General features: G+C 36.4%; 1 protein-coding gene across 1 annotated transcript; it reads left to right on the top strand.

Moving 5' to 3' along the window:
• Positions 1 to 21539: 21539 nt before the first annotated feature.
• nppc (natriuretic peptide C) lies at positions 21540 to 23857 on the top strand. Its single transcript, XM_058400430.1, has 3 exons — positions 21540 to 21738; positions 22388 to 22668; positions 23431 to 23857. Coding segments are annotated over exons 1-3 (375 nt in total). The 5' UTR covers positions 21540 to 21645; the 3' UTR covers positions 23432 to 23857.
• The last annotated feature ends 300 nt before the right edge of the window (positions 23858 to 24157 follow it).

Below are 24157 nucleotides of genomic sequence, written 5' to 3'. Positions count from 1 at the left end.
ATTAACATCAACACTTGTAACATACATATTGTTATAATACACCGACCAGGCATAAGATTATGACCAGCTGCCTAATATTATGTTGGTCCCCCTTTTGCTGCCAAAACAGCCCTGACCCAATATGCACTGCGTATTCTCACACCTTTCTATCAGAACCAGCATTAACTTCTTCAGCAATTTGAGCAACAATAGCTCATCTGTTGGATCAGATCACACGGACCAGCCTTCACCCCCCACATGCATCAATAAGCCTTGGCCACCCATGACCCTGTTGCCAGTTCACCACTGTTCCTTCCTTTTGATAGATTCTGACCACTGCAGACCGGGAACACCCCACAAGAGCTGCAGTTTTGGAGATGCTCTGATCCAGTCGTCTAACCATCACAATTTAGCCCTTGTCAAACTCGCTCAAATCCATTTTTCCATTTTTCCTGCTTCTAACACATCAACTTTGAGGACAAAATGTTCACTTGCTGCCTAATATATCCCACCCACTAACAGGTGCCATGATGAGGAGATCATCAGTGTTATTCACTTCACCTCTCAGTGTTCAGAATTTTTTTGGCTGATTGATGTATTTACAATTATTTGTACTATTATGGTTATTCTAGTTACTAAAGAAACCGCATTTTGCATTTTGTAAAAAATAAATAAACAGCAAATGTCACAGTGAACAGATGTATTTACTGACAGTATTGCAGCTGCAAATCACAGCAAAAAAAGCAGCTTTCTGTAAGGAGATGTTTATTTAACAATAATGGAAAAAGTCTATAGTGTCAGTGCTTTGTAACAGTCTGAGCTAAGATTTTTACATTTTCTATCTTCAGGACAAAGAGGTTTGCACATTAACAATCATTTTGCTTTTTCATGCACACTAAAAGAGTATTTTCGATCACTAAAAGTGCGTTTGTTTTCAGAACTCTAACAGCTGAGATTTGGTGCTGTAGTACGCATAAAGGAAAAAGCAGCATTTTGAAATGATATAATTTCCCCTGGTGATCAATATGTTTTATATCAGAAATTACTGACTGTTTTGTTGTCAAGCAATTTTAAAACAACCAGCTTTATAACAACAACAATACACAAAGAGGAGTTTAGTCTAAGCTGTCTCTTCCCTGTAGAGATGATCAAATCCTCAGATGACTTTATGAACAGATCCCACAAGATGAACACTGGTGATGAGCCAATTCCTTTGAAACATACAGATCATTCTGCGAAAAAAAGGGAAAAAACCACAACACAGGTTTTCCATAGCTTCCCTGACCAAACCTGTCCTGTGGCCTAATCTGCTTCTAAACATAAACCACAGGATGACACGAATGATTTAGCAATTAAAGCAGCAAGAACATACAAGGAAGGAGAAGCCTGAAGGCACCCTGACGAGGCAAACACTCAAAGGAACAAAACAGAAGCTGAGAAGTAAAAAAGAAAGCAGGAGTGGATGCCAGGAATCTGCGAAACAGTGAGGCTTTGTCCCTGAAGAGCAGCAGAGGTGTTTAGTGAAGCTGCATGAAAATGAGATCCATAACAGCGAGAAGATCTGGAGAGAATCTCCAACAGAGAACGCGGCCTTTAAACAGCTGCTGGTAATGGAGTGTACACACATATGAGCAGTTATACTGTTAGAGTCCTGTCTTTAAACTCATACTGATTTGTAAAGTGTCCCAGTGCACAAGAATAGCATCACTGTATGAGAATGTGTGTGTGAGACAGTGTGATATTTATTGTCTATATTAGAGATATAAAGAAGTCTTTGGACAAGGCTCATTTCTGCTCCCAGAATTCTAGTGCTGCTGGAGACTTTCTGACACAATCAGTAATAATATTGTAATAATATTAATATTAATAACTCAGTCGTGTGTGTGCAATTGCAAACTCTTTGTCCTACATGGATTGAAACCTTTTGATGGTGAATATTTCGTTTTAATTCCTATAATTCAGTCACTGAAAACGTAACACACCAAGTGCAGAAGTCATACAAATTAGTATTCTAATCACTTTACAAAAAAAGACTGAAGGTGTGTCCCAAATCACATTCTTGCTCTATTCGATGCCATTTTATAGTATAAATAGTGTGAATAGTGTGTTTTTTTTACTAAAAATCCGAACAAGAAGGAATACACTTAAAGCACCTGCATGATGCACTTATTCAACTGAAAAAATGTTGGACACTTCACACACTCAACGCTCACAGCTTTGCTTATGTAGTCGAATTGGAGCGATGCTTCTATGTCTACAACACTCTGGTGGACAAAACATCTTACAAAGGGTTGAAGTTGTTTGGATTAGCGTTACAATGACCATCCCTGGAGCCAGGCATGGATGTGGTGCTCACCACCTACAAGACGATGGGTGAAGGCCAGGTGCATTGGCAGCATGCATGTTATAGACAGTTATATATATATATATATATATATATATATATATATATATATACAGAGAAACTCTTTTATTTATCCCCTAAAAAAAACAGCAGATGATGCAATCATGTGAATCAGGAATGACTGATAGTGGACATCATCAAACATTAGTAATGATTCTCTCACCTTTTTGCTTGTTACGGTAAATTAATTTTTTTTTGTGCATTCGCACTTTTCAACTGAATCTCAACTAAGAAACTGTCAGGGACAAAATTTCTATATGGTTGAAAAGAAGACAAATTATTGAAAGATGTGTTATTAATATGTAATTACACTATTAGTACATCAGTAGGCTGGATAACTAAGTGTTAATAACATTTCTTTCTACATAACAAAAATTTGGGTTTCGTCACCTATTACCGTGAATTTAATTATGCTTTGAGAATATATATATATATATATATATATATATATATATATATATATATATATATATATTCCTGAATGTGTGTTCTGTATATAATGACTGCCAGACTGACACTGCTTTAGGTCAGAGTGGTAATATGAGCAGGAAAATAATCTGTGTGATGATTGATTTTTGGTCTAATTACAAGCTCATCATTTCAGAGTTAAACTGTAATCACTTTTAACAACTTGCTCATAAACATTCGACTGATTTGACCCGAGAGATTAGTTAAAAAGAAACGATTTAAAGATCTCTGCTCTGTAAACAGAAGCGCTTAAATAAATTACAGAAATGATTGACATTAGTATTAAAATACAGCTGCCAAAAACAGAATTCCAAGTTTGTGTGTGTGTGTGTGTGTGTGCACCTTTTACACAATGTCCTTGTTTGTGTTGGCTCTTTAACTACGCTTTAATAAGGACGTACAGTGCCCGAGGGCCAAAAAGATGTGCATCTTCTCCTCAAATGGCTTCTTATTCCTACAGTGTGTGAGGTATAAATACAATACGTACGATTAACGTTTCCTCTTCTTCACTCCTGATGGATTTTGACTTGGTATATGATAATTAGAAAGCACATTTTGATGGCGTTGTTTCCTAAGCAACAAATAAAAACAGCGTTTTCGGCCATGATGAGCTTCCCTATTGAGAAAGTGTAGTGGTAAAATGATATTGCAGAGCTATGAGTAGCAAATGAGGCCTAGGTTTGAAAAAACAATCTGAACCCCAGCCCTAGTAACCATGGTTCAACGCTAAGCGATCTTGACTGATGCGTTCAGAAGCCAGTGTGTTCTCAAGAGAGCCAAAGACGAGGTCGCTAAAAAGACGCACAGTGCAAGGCTAATTTTTCCTGTGAGCTAAGAGACCCTATTTTTAGTCCCGCTGTGGTTGAACTGCTTTGGGTTCGTCAGTGCCAACTGGTCCGGGGTTTGACCCTGATTCTGGTTTCAGTGGTCAAAAAAATCAACTGCAGCTTCCCCGGAGTGCAGCCAGCCACTAATGTGATGACAAATGATGGCAATAATTTGGAAAAGTTTGTAGAAGTCCGTCTCTACGTCCTGTAAAATGGACGGCTCGAGGGTTTATAGCCGCCCGCTCACCCGGTCACCCAAAGGTTCCTCTTCCGTTCTTGCAGTATTTACTGTGTTGGCAAAACATATGGGATGGCAACCCATTTTTTCCTCATCGCTCGCTTTCTAAAAATGTGGCAACGGGACCTTGAGATGTTAAAGCTATTGTCAAGAGTACTATGTGACTCATGGAACATATGAACCCCCAAAAAATGACAGAAAGGACCAGACACATGAAGTCATCCAAGATACAGGCCATTAATGAGGAAGACATGTTTTCTTTTTTTTTTTTTAAATGAAGTGAATTTGAAACGAACCTGAATGGGAATATTGAATAACCCAAAAATTAGGGGGTTTATTTTTTTGACATTTATAACTGAAAAATTCTGTTTACTGTACATCATCATGATGCTTAAACAACCACATAGAGTAAAATTTTCCTTATTTTATTCTTTTTTCAACTGGAATGGTTGAAGGAGATTACAAACTGCACATATACTTTTAATAGATTGGATAAAGCGAGAAACAATATACCTAAACTGTTAGAACACTGGATTCTGATTGGTCAGAAGGTGTTGATAAATTTTTAACAGCGGCTGACTGTTGTGTAGCTGCAAATCACAGGTTTATATTAATGCACATGTTGTAAATTATTGCTCTGTAGTTTTATTGCTCAGCTTATTCACGGGGACTTATTCACGTAAACAGATTTTAAAATATCATTCCTAATTTTTCTATACGGAGACTTTTATTTAACAATAGTGGAAGGACGTAAAGCTGTACATTTAGGTTTTCCAACATATTCAGTATAGAGGAGTTAATGCTTTGTGATGTACGCTTTGTAGTTTGTTTCATCAATGCTCCATAGCATTAAATGCAACTACAAACAGATAAAAAGTATCACATGACGTTCATCAAGAGGAATAAATTACTTTTGTTATAAGAGAATAATCAACTTGAGGCAGTAACAGTAACACCGCCCTTACATATTACACCATTAATGCCTAATAGGTCAGTGTAATGGATGAAATAATGATGGAATACGTGCACACACCCAGAGCATAATGGCTCTGAAACACACTTTTTATAGGCATCAAGAGACACAGATTTGACTCCTCTGTCTGATCAGGAACAACCAGTTGTGAGAAACAGAGAGAGGACGAGTGGTAAAGTTCTCCTCATGGAAAAGAAGATCTCATGGCAACAGCAACGGAGCTGTTTTACGACCACAGCATCCGTGTGAAACTTTAATAACTTTAATAACTGATCTGACGTGAAAAGCACACCTGCAAGAGTTCTGTTATTATTTCCAAAATGCAGTGAGTCAAGGCCCGTCGTTAATCACAATTCATTTATCCTGATTTCCATCAGGTTTCCTCAAGAACAGAACCAAGATCTCGAGGAAACCTGATGGAAATTTGTTCATCATCGCTGCAAAGTGCTTTTCCGTGAAAACGCCTCAACACTCTCATGCAGTGGAGAAGAGATGGCGGAGGTGAACCGCGGCCCATTAAACTGGCCAAACTGAAATTATGGTTAACCTCCAGATGCTTCGGTCCTTCCTCCTGTAAAAACTGAGGTTAAAGAGATTAAATACAGACACATATTTCACAGCCTGATATAAACTGTTCAAAAAATTAGAAATGTTCACACCACAGTGGTCATTTTCCATAAAGTTTATATTCATGCACTTCTTCTAATAAATTATTATTTCCTTTCACATGAATGGATTTTTAAAAGATCATTGGATATGTTAAAGCTTTCGGTTAAGAGACTTTTATGTAACATTTATAAAATGAGTCTCCAGGGCCATGCAATTCTGTTTTATTAACTTAGAGAGAGAAAACAGGCTGGTGAGTGGAACCATTAATGGATACGTTTAGCTATTTAATTTTGTCTAGCTCACAAATTTCTTCATGGTGATGATGACTTTGATCTCAATGTTGTGATAAAAAAAAAAACAGTTGTAAGGATCAAGATGTAAGGTTCAATATCTCTCTCCTATACATGCTATACAAACAGAGTTTCTATAAATTTTCCATTCAGTCAAATTTATTTGTATAGAGCTTTTAAGAAGCTTTACAGAAGTATAGAAACATATAATAACAATTATAAAGTTTAAGGTCAATTTGCTATATATCCCTAACATTTATCCCTATAAAATATGTATTTACATTGAAAATATTAAATGTCTACACACCCATTTCAAAACCTTTAATGAGATATACAAACAAAAATCAAGTGAAAAACAAATAGTCACATTTTTAGTTGAAAAAATAAAGGATAAATAAAAAAGTTACAACAACCTGGATGGATAAGTGCGCACATCTGTTAACTAATATTGTTAAAGTATGTTTTGCTTGTAACACAACACTCAGTCTGTTTAGGAAATATTCTACCAACTTTGCACATGTAGAGTTAGAAATTTTATTCCACTCTTCCTTGCACAGTCCTCTTCAAGTCATTCAACAAGTTTTGGATTCAGGTCTAGGCTCTGACTCTGCCATTTGTAAATGTTGATCTTCATTTTCTGTAGCCATTCCTGTGTTGACTTGGATTTGTGTTTTGAAGGTTAAAATTTCTAATAGAGGCCTGCAAGTTTTCTGCCAAAATAAATAGGTATTTTAACTGTCCATGATTCCTTCTGTCTTGACTAGAGCCCCAGTCTAACCGGAAGAGAATCAGCCCCATAGAATGAAGCTGCCATCACCATGCTTCACCTTAATTTTAGAATTACATTCTACTTGGGTCTCATCAGACCATAACTCATTTTGCTACATGGTAGGTGGCCTCCCAACTCTGTAGCCCAGATCTGTGAAGATTTTTTTCACTTGCAGGGAGTGACCAGCTCTTACCAGACTTTCCTTCAGCTTTTTTTAAATGTTCCTGTGGTCACTTGGCAGTCTCCCTGCAGTTTTCTTGTCCTTTCATCAATTTTGAAGGGGGGTTCCCCACTACTGTGGTTCCCCATTTTCCACTCCAGTCAGGTCTGGTTACTTGGGACTTTTTATAACCAGGTTGCACATGCATTTCTTTTTGCTTCCAAACAATTAAATCAATCAATCAATCAATCAATCAATCAATCAATCAATCAATAATGCTTAGGCAGATGTCGTAGGAAAATAATTAAACCTTAGGGTGATCACAGTAACTCCACTTCATCACACCACTCCATCACAGAAATAACAAGGTTCTCATAACTTATAGCACTTACAAATCTTCTTGATGGAAATTTGTTTGTAGAGACGTTGGGTTTGAAACTCAGCCCGTTAAACCCGGGACTGTGGTTAACCTCCGTCTGCTGTAAAACCTGGGGTTAAAGCAACAAACCAAAGACTCATTATGAAGATCTTACACATACATACACACACACACAAAACCTGCAGTGAACAAGTCTATACACACATTAAGGCTATCCAAATAACTCTGAATATCTCAATTTTCGGAAAACATTCTGAAGTTTGAACTTATGAAACATTCAGCAATATTTATTTGCTTCATTGCCGTTTCCAATGGTTCCTAATGGGATTTAATGGCCTGTAATGATAGTTTAAATGTAAGGTTTTGTTCCTAATTGTTTCTGATGGATAGATGGATGGTAATCATCTACCTTGTATTAAAGCCCTGTTGTGTTCTGGTGTTACTTAATAGTAACAAGAAAATCCCTAATGGAAACCTTCAAGAATTTCATGGAAGCCATTATGCTGTCCTACACTACAATGAGATTTTTTAATAAATTTTAAATCTGTTTAGATGAAAGAAAAATATTTGCTGTTATTCATGTTTTATATGAACATATCACATCATTGAAATAAAATATGTGTATGGCATTCATATAACATCAGTTTTAATGTGTTTAAAGCTGGCATTAAGAAGAAAAAAAAATTAAATGAATTAAAAAAACCTGTCCAGTTCGTATCTGTTTCTTATTGTGCTTACAGACAGAGTTTTGCGTGTACAGAACCACAGCGTGCGCACGAACCTATGCTGAACATCAAAACCATTACGGAGGAAAAAAACACACAGACGATTCGGGTTTGTGAATGTTTTATAAATGTCGAGGACTTCAGGCCAACGTGGATGCTCAGGTACGACGTGTTTGCAGTGCGGTTTTCTCAAACGTATACAAACTCAGAGAGCGTCTATGGTCTGCTGCAGCCTGTTTATTGCCACTTAAATCAAACTAAATGAAAACCTGCGACTCTCCGAGCCCCAGGGCATCACCCACATCACTGATGTCACTGAGAAGGTTACGCCAGCTCTCACACAGCCACGCTCCCCCACAAACACCAGTTCACAACGAGTTATGACAATGACCCGCTGAAGCTATGTTAGCTGTTCTGCTTGCTGTGTGAGGTGCGATCAACTGTGTGTATTACCCATAATGCACCAAGAGGGGTGAGCGCTGATCTAAAATTATTAGCTGATTAGCTAACAGGCTATTGCATTCTTTTTTCTAGTTTCAGTCATTAGTTATTAGAATTAGCTCCAATCTGAGGTCAAGTCAGACTGCCTGATTTGTTATTTAGCCTGTGTGTATCAGCCTGACACCTGTACAAGAAAAACAATCCTCTTTTTTAGACCTGTTTTACTGAATCATGGCTCATTTTTACAGGTTATAATGTCTTTCTCTTAAAACACCACTGTTATTTTGTTGTCTTTGTGATTCATTTCCTACTGAGGTGATCAACCAGGTAATTACTGTATTTAGCATGGAGAAGATATTTGTGAGGTCCTGACCTTCTCTATGCATGACTAGAAATTGTTTGTGGCTGCAAATTGTAATGACCAGGGACTCTTTGCGCAAAATATTATAGGGACCGAAGTGCGCAGGATACTAGATGGCAGAACTCAGGACTAAGAATCAGATCTTGGTAGTATCTGGATCAAGCAATGATCAGAAGTTGTAATGCAGATGCAATGATTGACAATGTTTTCCTTTCCTTTATCCTGTTTTGTGTTGATTATAAACACTCAATATAACAAATGATCGGGGCTCTTCCTCTTTCATGTTGCATGGAGAATGTTGGGACCTGTTGTGCAACAGCACAAATAAACTGTGTACGTTTTTTGCTCTTGCCCGGGTGCTATCTTTCGTCAAATTTCCAAAACATTAGCAAATAAACACATTAGATAGATAGATAGATAGATAGATAGATAGATAGATAGATAGATAGATAGATAGATAGATAGATAGAGAAAGAAAGACATAACCTTTTATTCCTCTTATACACTGCAGTTTGCAAATAACTGATTTTTTATTTTTTTAATTTTGTTAATGAATGAAATTCTATCCATTTATCCACTAACATTTACGTCTAAAATTGTGGAACATCTGCAAAACAAGCTCCTGTTCTCAATTATCACAGCTCTAAACAGACAACACATAAAAACATCGCCTGTCCTGTTGACAAGAAACTGCAAAGGGCGTCATCATATTTCCTTCTTGCCAGAAAAGGATCTATTTAAACTTATTGGATAAGCAAACAATGTCAGCATGGTAAAATGTGTGAAATATGCTTAATCCTCTGTTACCATTATGACACTAATACAAATAAAAATGTAATATTTAAATTGTTTATATTTAAATATAAATATTGAAACATTGTCATGGAGGAGCTTTAATGAGTTTAAGTGTTCAGCCAAATCAGAGCCATTGATAAAATGTGAGCTCCTCAGTTTTGCATGATGTACGACGATGTATCCTTTGTACATGTAAAACCCATAGTAACTGGCAATAAAGCTGATTCTGATTCTGTATGACGATCCGTTTATCCTCTTAATTATTTTATTCTGTCTGAACTAAACTGTGTATTTTGTTTTAAGCTGTGTTTCTCAAACTCAGGCTGTAATATTTGTTGTCCTGTGAGAGCTTTGTGAGAGTTTTGAACCTCCTTTATGTTGTTGTTCCATTAAACGTTATGATCTGTGTAAGTGGAGTTGTAAAAGTGTTACTATTTGAGTGATATCAGATCCGATACTGAAAAAAACGTCAAACGATACGTTTCAGCAGATACTGTGTGTGGTTCACTTTGTTCATTAACCGATTAAAATGACAGGTTCAAATTAATGTGCAAAATTAATTCAGTTTCTTTGTATAGCACTTTTAACAATAGACATTGTCTCAGAGCAGATTTACAGAAGTATAGAAACAAAGAAAAAATGATAAAGTTTAAAGTTAAATGACTATTAATCCCTAACATTTATGTCTAATGAGCAAAGCTTAGGTGACAGTGGCAAGGAAAAACTCCCTGAGATAATATGAGGAAGAAACCTTGAGAGGCACCTCATCCTCATTTTGGTGACACTGGACAGTAAATAGCAGCCAAGAGCTCTTGAGGAACTAACAGGTCAGTGGAGTTCATTATAGACTCAGGACTAGTTCCTTCCTGCCGAAAGCTGACTGACGCACCGGCAGTTCAAAGATAACACATCATTCACAGGGACAGGTACAGTGGACATCCATAACTGATTTACAAAATTGTGTTTCTGTAACATTTATGGAAGGACTCTTCAGTAACAGTCAGAGGGAAAGCTGTACCATTCCCGACATCTTACGGACAGAGGGGTTTACACTTTTTGTAGTTCCGCTATAAAGAAATAAAAATGACTGACTACATTATGACTACAGTATGCATAATGTAAGAAATAAAAAATAAAGGAATGTTCAAAAAAGCCATACTTTCCATTAAATTTAAAAAGATCCATTTAATTAAAAAGATTTGATGTCAAGTAAGTTTATAAAATTAAAGGCATTTACATAATTGAATGCGTCCTGGACATCAAGCAGCTTATGCAGAAGAATGAGGACAAAGCAAAGAGCATTGTCTGTTGGCGAAGTGAAAAATATGTATGAAAAAAAGCAAAGAAAAGATGTGAGAAAAATGACTGCATTCTCTCTCTAGTAATAATTCCCCTTAAGTGAACAAACTCATCACAGGAATTAAAGTTCCACTTCAAAGCGAGTGTGTGGTGCTGTGGATTGCAGACTCGTCATTAAATATGACATCATTCCATGTGAGTGACTTCATGTCCACCATTATTGCACACACACACACACACACACACACACATCAAAAACATTTTATTACAAATGCAGTCGATCAGCTGAGACATGTTTAGACGTGTCTAAAGTTTATGAGGCACTGGAGCTAATGTTGCTAACAAGTAATGAAAGCTTATAGCCACCAGTTTAGCATAGTGAAACATCCTTGCAGTCTGAATTAATGAAACGTGGCATTCCACAAGGATCCGTTTCAGGCCCACTATAATTCTCAATTTTATATCCAGATGCTCAGAAGTGTAGTTTGTAATTCTGAAACATGACGGCAGCTTTCATTTCTGTAGCGATGATACACACTTACGCTAGCTAACAAGTAAAGGAAGCTTCAAGTAAACTGAAAAAGTCAGTGTAATTTACTGTGTTACATAGCAGCAGCAAAAAATGGGAAAAATATTAAAACTTGATTAACTATGATAAATTTGATTACATATTCTCTTTTCTTTATTTATAGTGTGATTGATCAGGCTCACTTAATTCTCTTGAGCCCCGATGCATTTATGCTAACACTCATGGACAGCACAGCACAACTCATCATATATTTATATATCTCTTCTGTGTCCCACAAAGTTCCCCTGCCACTCATGGTACACATGTGTTGTGGAAACTAATGATCAAATAATCAGCTAAAACACATGCGCAGGTTACTTAACTTTCTGAACAAGTGCAGACCGGAGTACGAGTTTAGTTCCCATTCATGGGAATCACAGCACAATTCCAGTGCAACCGAACTCACACCACCTCCTACAGGTAGCCTCATGTTCAGTACGTTCATGCTTTTCATAGTCCATACAGCATGTGCTCTGTTTCAGAATAAACTGCCCACTTGAAAACCCCCTTGGGTTATCGGTCCACTCTCACCCTAGCATCAAATAGGCTTGGACTTTCTCCTTCTCTTACCTCCTTACCAGTCCAGCTGCATGGACATGATCCGTTTCATCCTGATTCATTTGTTTGCATCCTGGCTCTGTTTTGTAGAGGACTGGAGATGTTTTGTAATTACCTCTATTGTCATTTCTGATCTGATCATTCAGTCTCATATCTTTGTTTATATATAAATATACATTTAATTCTGACAATTTTGTCATTTTTATTCTATATTGTTATAGTTCTGTAAAGCTGCTTTGAGACAATGCCCAATACAAATAAAACTGAATTAAAGTGAATTATTTATTGAATTGAATTAAAAGAGCTGAATTGCATTATGTTTGTAAGAATATAATTAAAAGAGTTGAATTGCATTATGTTTGTAAGAATATAAATACACTATAATAAAATATATAGATATTTGTAATACATCTATATGTAATATGTAATAAATGATATATGATACTTGTATATTTTCATATATAATAATATTTTTTAAATATATTTTTGAACCTCCATTCTTATTTCTGTTTCTTTTTTATTGAGGTGTGTGAGTTAAATCTGGAAAATTTGTTTAAAACAGGCCTATAAGAAGTAAGTGTTTCCAACTGTGTGTAGCAGCCTTCATATTTGTAGCTCGTGGGCATGTCCTGTTCAGCATTTCTTTTCAAGTCTGCCCAGAGATAACTAATTAAACACAAATCAAATATGGCACTAATGTTTGATTTACATGTTATGTGCTGGCTCTCAGATTAGATTAGCAAAGCTAGTTAACTGTACCAGCCACACACACTTACCAAAATCATCAAAGATCTCTGCGACTTCCTTCCTTCCTACTTCCCAGGATAAAATGAAACCATGGTTATATGTTTTAGAAATGGAGAACTGAAGAAATGTGAGACAACACATGCCATAGGACTGGACTGAAGAATCGTTCAAGTCAGTTGTTTGGATTTGTCACTTGTTTATAAGGTCAGACAAATTTGCACAGAATTGATAACAGACACATGTAGAAAATGATGCTTTGTCACTTGCTGGGAGAAATGTACAACATGATGTGTTCATTATATAATATACAGCTCATATGTGAAAAAAAATATTTTATGATCCAGTTCATATCTAATGTATAATCACCATTTTGTGATTTTAGACCACACCCCCTACTCTAATGCAGAGGAATAATGTGATAAAGATAAGTGATGTCCTTGACAATAATTAATGTATCAGACAGATGCAACACGCTAAACTGGTGATGATAAGCTTCCATTATTTGCTATCAGACATCACAAACTGAACATGTCCTGCGTAATCATCTACAACTGAAGGAAATGTTTAATTTCCAAAAAATGTTTCAATATCTTTAATATCTTAATATGATTTAATATCTATTTTGTGGGATTGGCTGATTGCCGCCATGTGACAGAAACCACGCCGAGTGAATCCGCCGAGTGAATCCGCGACCTTTTTTGCGAAACCCGCAAACACGTTATTGTACTTCTTTTCACGAGATGACTCAATGCCTCAAATATGTTCCATTTGTGTTGAGTTTTACGGGGCCATGTGCCACCCAGACGTCAACAGCAGAGCCAACCAGAGTGACAGTGCTGTCGACCGCCACTGTAGCACAATCTTCATCCAACCGCTAGTTATGCTAATTTATCAACTCATCAATCGATCTGTCTATAAGATGCAATGTGAGGATGTAGTGGCGTATCTCTATGCCACTGTCCTCCTGAAAGACTTAGAAGAGGAATTTTAATACACTATTTTATGTTTAACACATTGAGAGCAGTAAAACGTGACATTATTTAGAAGTTTAGCTTTAAGCTGCAAGTTTTTGCTTTCAGCCCTGTGAGAGGTTCATGAGGAACATGTGTCATTACTGTTATTACAAACTCCTGAACGCAGACCGCTACCAAATTATATCCAGACTGCACTCCATACCATCCAGAGCAGAGTCCATATTCATCCTGGAATAGAGGATGACCTAAGAGTGTGTTTTAGTCCTGCTTCACGACACGGCTCTCAGACTGAAGTGACACCTCATTAAAGCACACAGTGAATGCTAATGTTAATAACACGGGTAACACATTCAACACTGAACACAGTGTAGTGTCAGGTCAGGATGTAAAGAGACTGTGTGTTGCTGTTAAATACTAAGTGATGAAGTTACTGTTACTACCCTAAAGTTGATTAGTTTCCTATAACAGCACAGCCACAATTTATTCCACAATTTGCTAGCAATTAAAAATATCCCATTTATAATAAAATTACACAGTCCTTTTTTTAGCAGTCTATAATTTTGTGTATCGTCACTGAAACAAGTTTATGTTCTCACTAATGTTATAGCAGTTATAAACAGCCATGGCCTCACCAGCTTCACTTACGTCTCTCTCCTAAGCCTTTATTACATACATTACAGTCCAGTGAAATTATATTCTTTACATATCTCAGCTTGTTAGGAAGCTGGGCAGAGCACAGATTAGAGTCAGCCATGATACAACATTCCTACTACTGACTAGTCCTACCACTAAGCTTTAACCACTTGAAATTCATAAGACAAAACTGACGAATTTGTTGCTATGTTTGCTGTATTTTTAGATCCCCCTTTTTTTTACCTTTAATTTAAAATAAAAGAATAAAGTATATGTAGATGCCTTGCACTTGATACGGATCTTCAGCTCACACTCCTAATAGCTCCCAACAACCAATCACTGCTCACCACTGCTCGTTTCAATTTATCTAGATGATATGTACAGTAATTAAAGTCAGTTATCCCAGCTATAACCATTTCCTTCATGTCTATTTCCTGCAAATGAGCTGCTACTATAGAAACAATGATGTGTTCGAACTAGTGTCTTCATATAAACCTGTGATTTGCAATTGCACTACTGTTAAAAAGCTGCTATTATATATTTATATATATATATTTTTTTTAAAATCATCAATATCTTCTGACCAATCATGATCAAGGTATCAGCAGCAGTGCCGGCACAGGAAAGTCTTCAGGACAGAGTTTATACTTTGCAGTTTCTCTGTAACACGACAAAAGTCTCCAGTCTTAAATTTTCAAAGGAGTTTATTCTTTGTGGTTCCTTTGTAACAAACATTGTTTTTTGTCTTATTAAATTCAAGAGTTAAAAAAAATGGAGGCTAGGGAAGGAACAAATGCTATAATGTAAGGAATGAACAAGCCTGACCCATGGTTAACAACATTAAATGAAACTATAGACAGATAAAGCACATGATGTATCATTTATAAATACATTTTAAAAAATGCTGTGGTATAAGAAAACTTGTGGGTGTAAAATGTCACTGAATGATGAATGTAACACCACTTCATCACACCACCCTTTTATTAAGCATTTCAGTGTGTGAGACATTTGCAAGTGGATTAATTGTCTTGACACCTCTTTGCGTTTTTTATGTGTAATTATACAAAAAATGTTCGTTTTAAACATAGCTAATTTTGTGATGACCTGATCTGAGAGACAGGGTGAGAGAGAGGGAGGTTTACTGAAAGAGTGAGAGAGAGAGATTGGTTATAATGTATATGAAGTTTTATTGTGACAAGGAATGTATATGTCTGTGAATATGGGCTGACCGTAAACAGATGGTTTGGTCTCTACAGGATAAAGATGATGTGTTCTTTACTGAAATAAAGGAAATATCGCAGTGGCCTCATTGCCCCCATGTGTTTCATGTTATATACAAACACACACACACAGAGAGAGAGAGAGAGAGAGAGAGAGAGAGAGAGAGATGGCATCAGTGTGCCGAACAGCTCCACATGGGAAAGCTTTCAGAGCAGCAGCGTGTAAAAGGCATTAAAATCCCAGGCCTAATAAACCAGTTATTTATAGGACTGTAACAGGCTTGTAGTTTGTCTTGAACTAACCCCAAAAAGAAGAACAGAGACACTCGATCCGTGGTGAAGCACTTAACACAGAGAGGAACTCTCCGGAACACACAACACCTCTCCGGCCGTCTCTCTGCGCCGCTCACCACCCCCAACATGCCATCCTGCAACTCTCTCCACCACATTAAAGACGGGAGGCACATTAAAAATTAGACACACAAAAATTTGAGTTTGTGGTTGAAGGCTTAAAAAAGAAAAATTCTCTCAAATATTCTTTATGATGTCATTGGAAAAAATTGACAGCATCCTTAAATCGTGACAGGAAGAGGAGAAAAAAACGTATGATACACTCGCAACATGGCAGACAAATGTTTCAGTAGCTTGTTAAATATTGAAATAAAAACAATATTTCAAGGGGAAAATGTGACAAACATCCCACGTCATACGGCTGTATAGATTTGGAAATGTCTTCTGTGTATACTTAAATAAAATTTGGTTCACTGGACAAACTTTGGTGCCGAATTAAATGTCATCCGGCTTTAATCAGTCTCATCTTTTCAAAACAGCATGTTCTTAGTGTTTGTTTGTGAAAAGCCGTCTGAGTATCACAGTTTGCTCCGTGAAGAACACTAAACACTTGTGTCTGTCATCATGTGGCTCGTACGCAGTTGCTAAACAGTTCTGTGCGTGTGTTATCCATTAATCCGTCTAGGGCAGCATCAGTAATGATTCTGTCATCGAGTATCAGTCCAAGTTACTAATGTATATAAAATCTATATGAATATACAGTATATATACTGTATATTCATATAGATTTTATGTATATCTATTTATTTATGGATATGTGTCTATGCTGCACTACTACTTTGCAGTTCTGGTTAGATGCTAACTGCATTTCATTGTCTTGTACCCATGTGCAATGACAATAAAGTGCAATTTAATCTACAAACCATTGAAGCCTTGTGTTATATTCTATACTGAAAGCAAACTTTGGTAGTGATTCTAGCTACAGTTGTGTGTAGAACCTTTCACAGGGCTTGAATTATTCCACATTGTGTAGCGTTACAACCCGGAAATTAAACAGACTTCAGTGGGATTTTTTGTCAGAAATCTACACAAAATATCCCATAATATAGAAATAAAGCGGATTATTTTAGCCAAATTCAAGCATTTCTGGTTCAACTCCCTTTTCTACATATACCTTCTGAAATAATGTAGCATAATGGTGGTAGCATGATGTTGAGAATTACCCAAGAGCGTCTTGGTCACGTTCTTGACCAAGCCTCTCTTTGATTGCTCTGTGACTGGTGGAGAGATTGGTGAACACAATGACATCAAACCACATATGTTTATTTCCATTGCAGTTCACCGATAGCAGGAACCGAAACTGAATCGCTGATAATTGAGCGACTGAAGAATTTGTTGAAGGACCTTTGTTGAATCCAACATCTGAGCCACCCTTTCCCTATTGTAATTTAGATTAGATAATATTTTACACAGTCAGAAATCAGATTACACAATGTTCCCATTTTCCTCTTATGAAAAATTTAAATGGCTAAACCCTACACAGCACTGCTGGAGAAGCGGCAATTCTTACGTATGTACAATCAGATGTGTGTTCCCCTTATATAACAGAACACACTACATGACCCGTATGATTATTCTCTTTAAAAATAAATCTGTCAAAAGCATTGTGGAGAATCTTATTCTAGCTGAAGGTAATGGGTTTTTCTGAAGGTCGCACATTTCAGCGCACTGCGTAATCATTTTATGAAGCGGTATCGTCATACATTATGGAAAAAAAAAAGCTATGCTCTTCAGAACCACCTCACATCTGCTTGTATAAATGATGAGTTTGACCTCTCAATCATTATGATACAGAAAATAGTCACTTTGTGTGTGTGCTGAAGCAGTCATGCTCATTTTGGATGCAAAATGCTGGAGAATAGATGAAGAAGCCGGTTGACAGCTCAGCACAGGCGGTGTATTCAGTATGAGCCAAAGCTCCGGCTGCCTGGTGATCATTACGTTTTTTACCTCACATTTATGCCCACACTGATCAACACCACATTTCAACCTGTCAGGTCTCATTCTGTGCAGGGGAATGTGCTCCATATTAACCCTGAACATCTCCTCCTGACTGTGTATTAACAAGAGCTTTTCACAAAACCTACTAATGAATAATTTGACCCCCTCACGTGCCAAGTGCTGTTTGCTGGCTTTTTTCAGTCGTTTTCTTTGTCTCTGTTATTTGTGCCATCTTCATCTTTGTGTTCGGATTCATCAGCACGTGAAGCTGGAGCTAATTTACCCCCACGTTCCTTCATTTCCATGTAGCCCTCAAGACCCCAGGCTCTAATCCACAGCTAATCCACAGCGATGCGTGTCAGAGTCCCTCCATCAGTGCAGTTCTGTTTGGATGAGAACCAAGGCTACGCTCAGCATCAGTGCTTTCCATCATCCAGATCTGCTGCTCAAGTGCTGGCTTCTAATACAGTTCACTACATTCCACAAAGATCAGCCAGAAGAAAACAAGTTAGCTTCCTAGCTCCGCTTGGGAAACAGAATGAAGAGAGTGAAAAAAAACTAACATAGAGACCTGGACTGAAAACCAATCATAGAAAGCTCGCATAACATTGCATTCTTAAATACGGGCAAATCATCGCCAGTTCATAATTATTCACCTACTTGAGCTTTTATATATTTTGTAGTGTTACAGGCTGGAACTGAAATGGAAATAATTAACATGTGACATAATGTGTTATGTGTGGTGAGACGCCAACACTGATCATCCTCAAAACATCAACCCTACTATGAAGCATGGTGGTGATAGCATAATAATGAGAGTTACCCTTAGCCTCTTGGTTGTTTCTCTGGCTAATCAGCTCCCTACCTGCTTACTGTTGGTGGATGGACTTCTTTTAAGCAGTGTGTTGGTTGTGTTGCAATTCTTTAATAACCATTTATTAATAAAGGATTTAATCTTGCTTATAACCAAACCTTGATTGATACTTTTTCAGATCTTTTTTTTTTTCCAGATTTGTGTCTTGGTCTTCATCATGCTATGTGTTTAGATACGTTCTCTATCAAACTTTGGACTTTTCAAGTAACAGGTGTTTATATATGACCAAATATTTATTATTATTCATTCTTATTATATTAATTTTATTAAACCAATTATTTTCTCATAATTATTACTTATTTTTGCTTATAACTTATATTAATTAGAACTTATTTTAGGTTTGTAAAATGCTTTGGATTTTTTTAAGGATCCAGATCTTTTCTTTTGTTTTTGAAAACTTGTTTATTCAATTAATTTCCAGTTTCCAGGGTGTGGTTTCTAAAAAAAACAAAAAAACAAAAGAAAATAACAAAATCACAGTTGTGCTTCACAGACCCCTCTGTAACTATGTTCTTTAAGAACATTTGGAGAACTATTTGCTCTAAGAGTGTTTCTTAAAGAAAAAAAAACATTCATTTATCCTCAGTAATATCTCTATCCTGGTCAGTGGTGGTGGATCCAGAGTCTATCCAAGGAAAACTCCCAAGAGGAGTTTGGAGAGATAGGTGCCTCTCAAAACTTTCTTTCTGATTAAAGTTTCTACCTTTAACTCTTGACTTCCTCCCTTAAGCCAGGCAGATAACTTTGAAGTGGCAGCAGCAAGCTTTCTAAAAATTTTACTCTCAGCTCCTCTTCTTCTTTTTTCAGCTACACACTGTAGGAGCGCCGATGTTGTCCTTTTATCTTTGGCTTTTGATTTGAGCAAAAGTAGAAGTGGACTTTGAGGCAGTGAATGATTGAGATTCTGAAGTTGACAACGTTCCTAAGACACTGGACACACTTTCATCAGGAGGCCTCTGTCTATTGTACCTGATCATCATCACCATCATCATCATCATCATCAGCAGCAGCAGCAGCAGCATATTTTTAAAATCTTTTATAAAATCTGTTTCAAACCTAACTTTCTTGCTTTTGATTTTGTTTGTCTTATTCTTATGGGTGAATGCATTTTTAGCAACAGTAAAAGGGGTATCTTATAAATATTTTTTAGTTTATTTTTCTTTGTTTGTGCATCACTGACAGTGATGTGGTTTTCCCCATGAGGTAATTTCATTAACCTTTGTTTTAACTCTTTTAACTTGATTGACTTCAGATCTGCAATTTTTACTTTATTTATTTATTTATTTATTTATTTATTTATTATTCATTCATTTATTCATTCCATGAGTAATAAGAGAGTTATAGCAGTATTTTCTCAGATTTATTTCTTTTTTTTTTCTAGTTGAATGTTGGTAATTAATTCATCTGAGTAATCTGTAAAAACACTTTACTTTTCGCAGGTATGTATTTTTTGTGCATGAAATTATGTCTCAGGTTCAAGATTAAAGCCAATAAACTACAAATTGCAAAGAGAGTCCAACCTTTAAGCAAAGTACAGTGTCATCAAACCTCGACATTTTGTGAGCTGTAAATATCCTCACTGGGCATTAGGTGGAAACACACCCTGTTCATCATGGTGCACCACATCACACACACACACACACACACTTACACACACACACACACACTTTTTTTGGCAGCACCCTAAATGTCATGATTTTTTGGAGATGGAAGGAAACCAGAGAACCCAGAGGAAATCCACAAATGCTGCTAGTCTTATAATCTACAAATTGAATAAAAATGCTACCATAGAAACGTAATGTGTCATCAAAAGGATTCAGCGATAATCAGTCAAAGAGGAACAATTACTGGTCAAAATGACTCATTTGGGAGCTGGAAAAGTCAAGGATTATTAGCAAGATAAATCAATTGATCCGACTCACTGACTAGTAGGCATGAGCCTGGAAAGTAGTGTTATAGTCCAGATGCCTTTTAGCTCTATTTAGTGATCTAATAAGCTTTATGTAAGAAACCTAAGGTGCTAGCATCGATCTCTCTCACTTCTCTCACCTGAGATGAACACCTGAGACATCATGTGTATGTATACTGCCCCCTAGTGGTTAGAATGTGTGCCACATAAACCCAAACACACACGCACGCGCACACACACACACACACACACACACATACACACAGTCTTACTATCCATATTTGCAATTTTTTGAGGAGAAAAAAAGTTTTCTTTTTGTTTTGGAGTTAGTTCTTTTTTTAAATTAAAAAAAAAAAATTTATTATATAATTTTAAATAAAAATGATTTAATTATTCTTTCGGGTTATTCCTAGCTTACAATCAACAAAATATTAAAAAATATTATTATTTAATGATTACCCCTTTTCAATCACATTTTGGTGAACAAAATAGGAAAGCCATAAAGTAGAGTTTAACTTGAATTAAAATTATGCAAATACAAAAATAAAAAGATATCCTGATCCTTTTTTAATATATAAGAAATGTATTTTATTTTTAAAAAAAAAATGTATTAAGTAATGGATGTGAAGGAAATCACAAAAAACAATGTTTCAGGATTAAACATTTTCCACCTAATGTCTAAAACTGTATATGAAATATTCTGCAGCAGTATTTTTTAACCACTAAATGCTACTAGAGACCTGAGTTGAAATGATTTTAGTAAATGTTTCAGGAGTTCAGAAATCCAGGATTGTTTTTTTTCTTTTTCCCAACTCACTTTATTGAAACACTAGATTCGTGTTACGTCTCAAGACTCAGCCTTTGATCAGTCAAAGAAAAGGAAACTAGTCAGCGGGAGTGATTGATATGATGGTGTTGAGGAAGGAATAGGAGAGGGAGGGAAAGATGTAGGGAAGGAAGCAGGGAGGGAGGAGAGGGAGAGCATTACGCAGGTTGCAATGACATCACCCTCATTAGACTATAAAACTGTGAGGAGAGCAGCACAGGGGTTTAGAGTAGAGCTGGAGCTCTTTGAGGAAAAGAGAGAAAGAGAGAGACCTTTTCTTGCGTTCCTTTTTTTTAAACCAGAGAGTCGCTCCTTCATTAAGTCAGGATGAATGTCGTGCAGCTGGTGGCTTGTGGACTAATCATGAGTCTTGTGTTGGTCAGAACAGAGGCGAGACCCACAACACCGAGCCAGCATAAGGTGAGACTTTGGGTTTGGGATCTGTTTTTGTTTTTAGGGAAAAGTTCAGGTTAGTGGAAAAAAGTGGAAAATAAAGAAGGGACACGGCGGGTGTTTCATTATCCTGACAATTTGCTCACATCCAAAGAGCGATAAATTATTCCAGAGCAAGGTTTTTTATGTTTCTTTTCCAAACTGAAACTCCTTCAATTTGTTTAGATGCACAACAAAAATCCTGCAGTTTTTTGCAGTATTGCATTCGAACTCCTTTGCAAAAAACCATTAGGTTTAATTCTGTAATAATTACTTCATGTAATATTCTGTGAAGCGACAAATTCAAAGAAGAACCTGTGATGCTGAGAGATGCTCTGGATCTGTGCCGGCAATGCTCAAAACATTTAATCCCAGTCAGCACTTTTTTTAATCCTTAGTGTAGAATTTATTCTTCTATTCAATTCTGAGTGCAGTGAACACTGTGGTGTTGCAGTCATTCAGTTTCTTCTTAAACTTTTACATATATATAACACTCTGTTAGAGAAGGCTGCAGTTTTCAGTTTTGATTTAAAATCATCTGTAGCCTCATCATTGCCTGCTGCAGCATTATTGGGACCTGTACCCTGTAATTAAAAACCCCTTGGTGCATGTGTGTGTGTGTGTTCATGTATTTCAGGCTCTGGAGGCTCTGCTTGGAGAAGAGTTGGCAGATTTTCTGGCTTCAGGTGAACGCAGGATGCGGCTTCTGAGGGAACTCCGCACGGACACTCGCGCCAAGGGCATGTGGGCACGCTTTGTAAATGACCAGAATGGTGCACGGAAGCACAAAGCTGGTACAAAGAAAGGAGGAAGCACCACCAGGAGCGGCTGCTTCGGACACAAGATGGACAGAATAGGCACCATCAGCGGCATGGGCTGCCAACCGTCGTATTACCCGTCCACAAATAACCTCTCCTGGTACGTTGGGATTCTGTCTACATTGTTTTTAGATCAGTCTCATGAAACATTCTGAGTTAAATCCTTATTTACAATAGTTTAGAATATGTTTAACTTTTAGGCACAATTTAACAGTTAAAGAAAAGTTTTTTTCTTTTATTTCTTTTTAATACAGAAAACATTTTCCATGTTTATTATTATATGTTTATATGAGTCTTTATATTAATCATTTCTTCATTAGGTCTTTGTTAAGTGTACACATTTATTAGAATTCCTATACCTTTATACAGTTGTGAATCTAAAAGTTCTAAATGTCCATGATGCCAAATAAACTGATATTTCTAGACAGCATTATACATATGTATGTATGTATGTATGTATGTATGTATGTATGTATGTATAATGCTGTCTAGAAATGTTTCACAGCTTTAAAGTCCAAAGTTTAAAGTTGACAGACTGACGTAAACGAAACGGGCTAAAAATTAAATGTTGAAAGCTCTGCTAAGACTTTTTCACTCATCTGTAATACGCATAGCAAGCAGGAAATACTCACAGGACTTACTCACATAAACCCAGAACTGAAACAGTAGAAGGTGGACAATTATTACATCATTGCATTTCTTTTAAAATGCTTGCTACATGTTTAAACACAGATTTGTATAAAGACTTACACAAGACACATCATGCAAGCAAAATGTGACTGACAGCATGCATGAGGCAATATTTACATGCCTTAACAATAATCATTCATGTCTTTCTTTCTTTCTTTTTTTTTTTTTTCAGAGTATCGGCAGGATGATGAGAGGTTTCGGACAATGTTGACTTTCTCCTTTTGAGGAAAAGCCTTAAAAAATGATTCGGGAAAACAACAAAAAGAGCCAGATTGTCGGTACGGAAATCTCCCAAGATCGAGCGCTATGGGAAACAAATGTAATCATCAAAAATGTAAAAAAAAGAAAAAAAGAAAAATATCCACGCATCATCAGTGACATCACAAGATGGTGGACGACTGTGTAAAAAAAATGCGCGAAGCTGTATATTGTCGCTGCTGCTGTACATTCATGTACTTCATTCCTGCATAAAATGTATTTATGTTTTAAAAAAAAACTATTTATATGTTTATAAAAAAGAGATATTTATAAATGAATTTTATTTATGTAACATTTTCAAATGAATGCAAACTGCAGGCCAATTCTGTTTGTAACTTTTGTTTTGTCTTGAATAGTTGTACATGATTTAAAAATGATTAAAAAATCATGCATAACTCATTCGCCTGAAAGATTTACATCATATTTATATATTTTTTTAATATTCTTTTATATTCTATTCTATTTTATTATATACTTTAGAGTCAGGGGGAAAAAAAAACATTGTACAGAAGCTACAATTTGTGTACAGATGTTTTCACCACATTATATTACTTCTTTTGTGAGGACTTTACATCTATATAGAGAGGATAAAATCTGAAGTCCCTAAATGATTGAATGACTTACTAAAAAGCTCATGTGTA

This window comes from Hemibagrus wyckioides, linkage group LG10, assembly GCF_019097595.1.
Source record: "Hemibagrus wyckioides isolate EC202008001 linkage group LG10, SWU_Hwy_1.0, whole genome shotgun sequence".
NCBI lineage: Eukaryota > Metazoa > Chordata > Actinopteri > Siluriformes > Bagridae > Hemibagrus > Hemibagrus wyckioides.
Note: the sequence above shows the minus strand (reverse complement) of the source record. Positions and strands in the feature narration are given on the sequence as shown.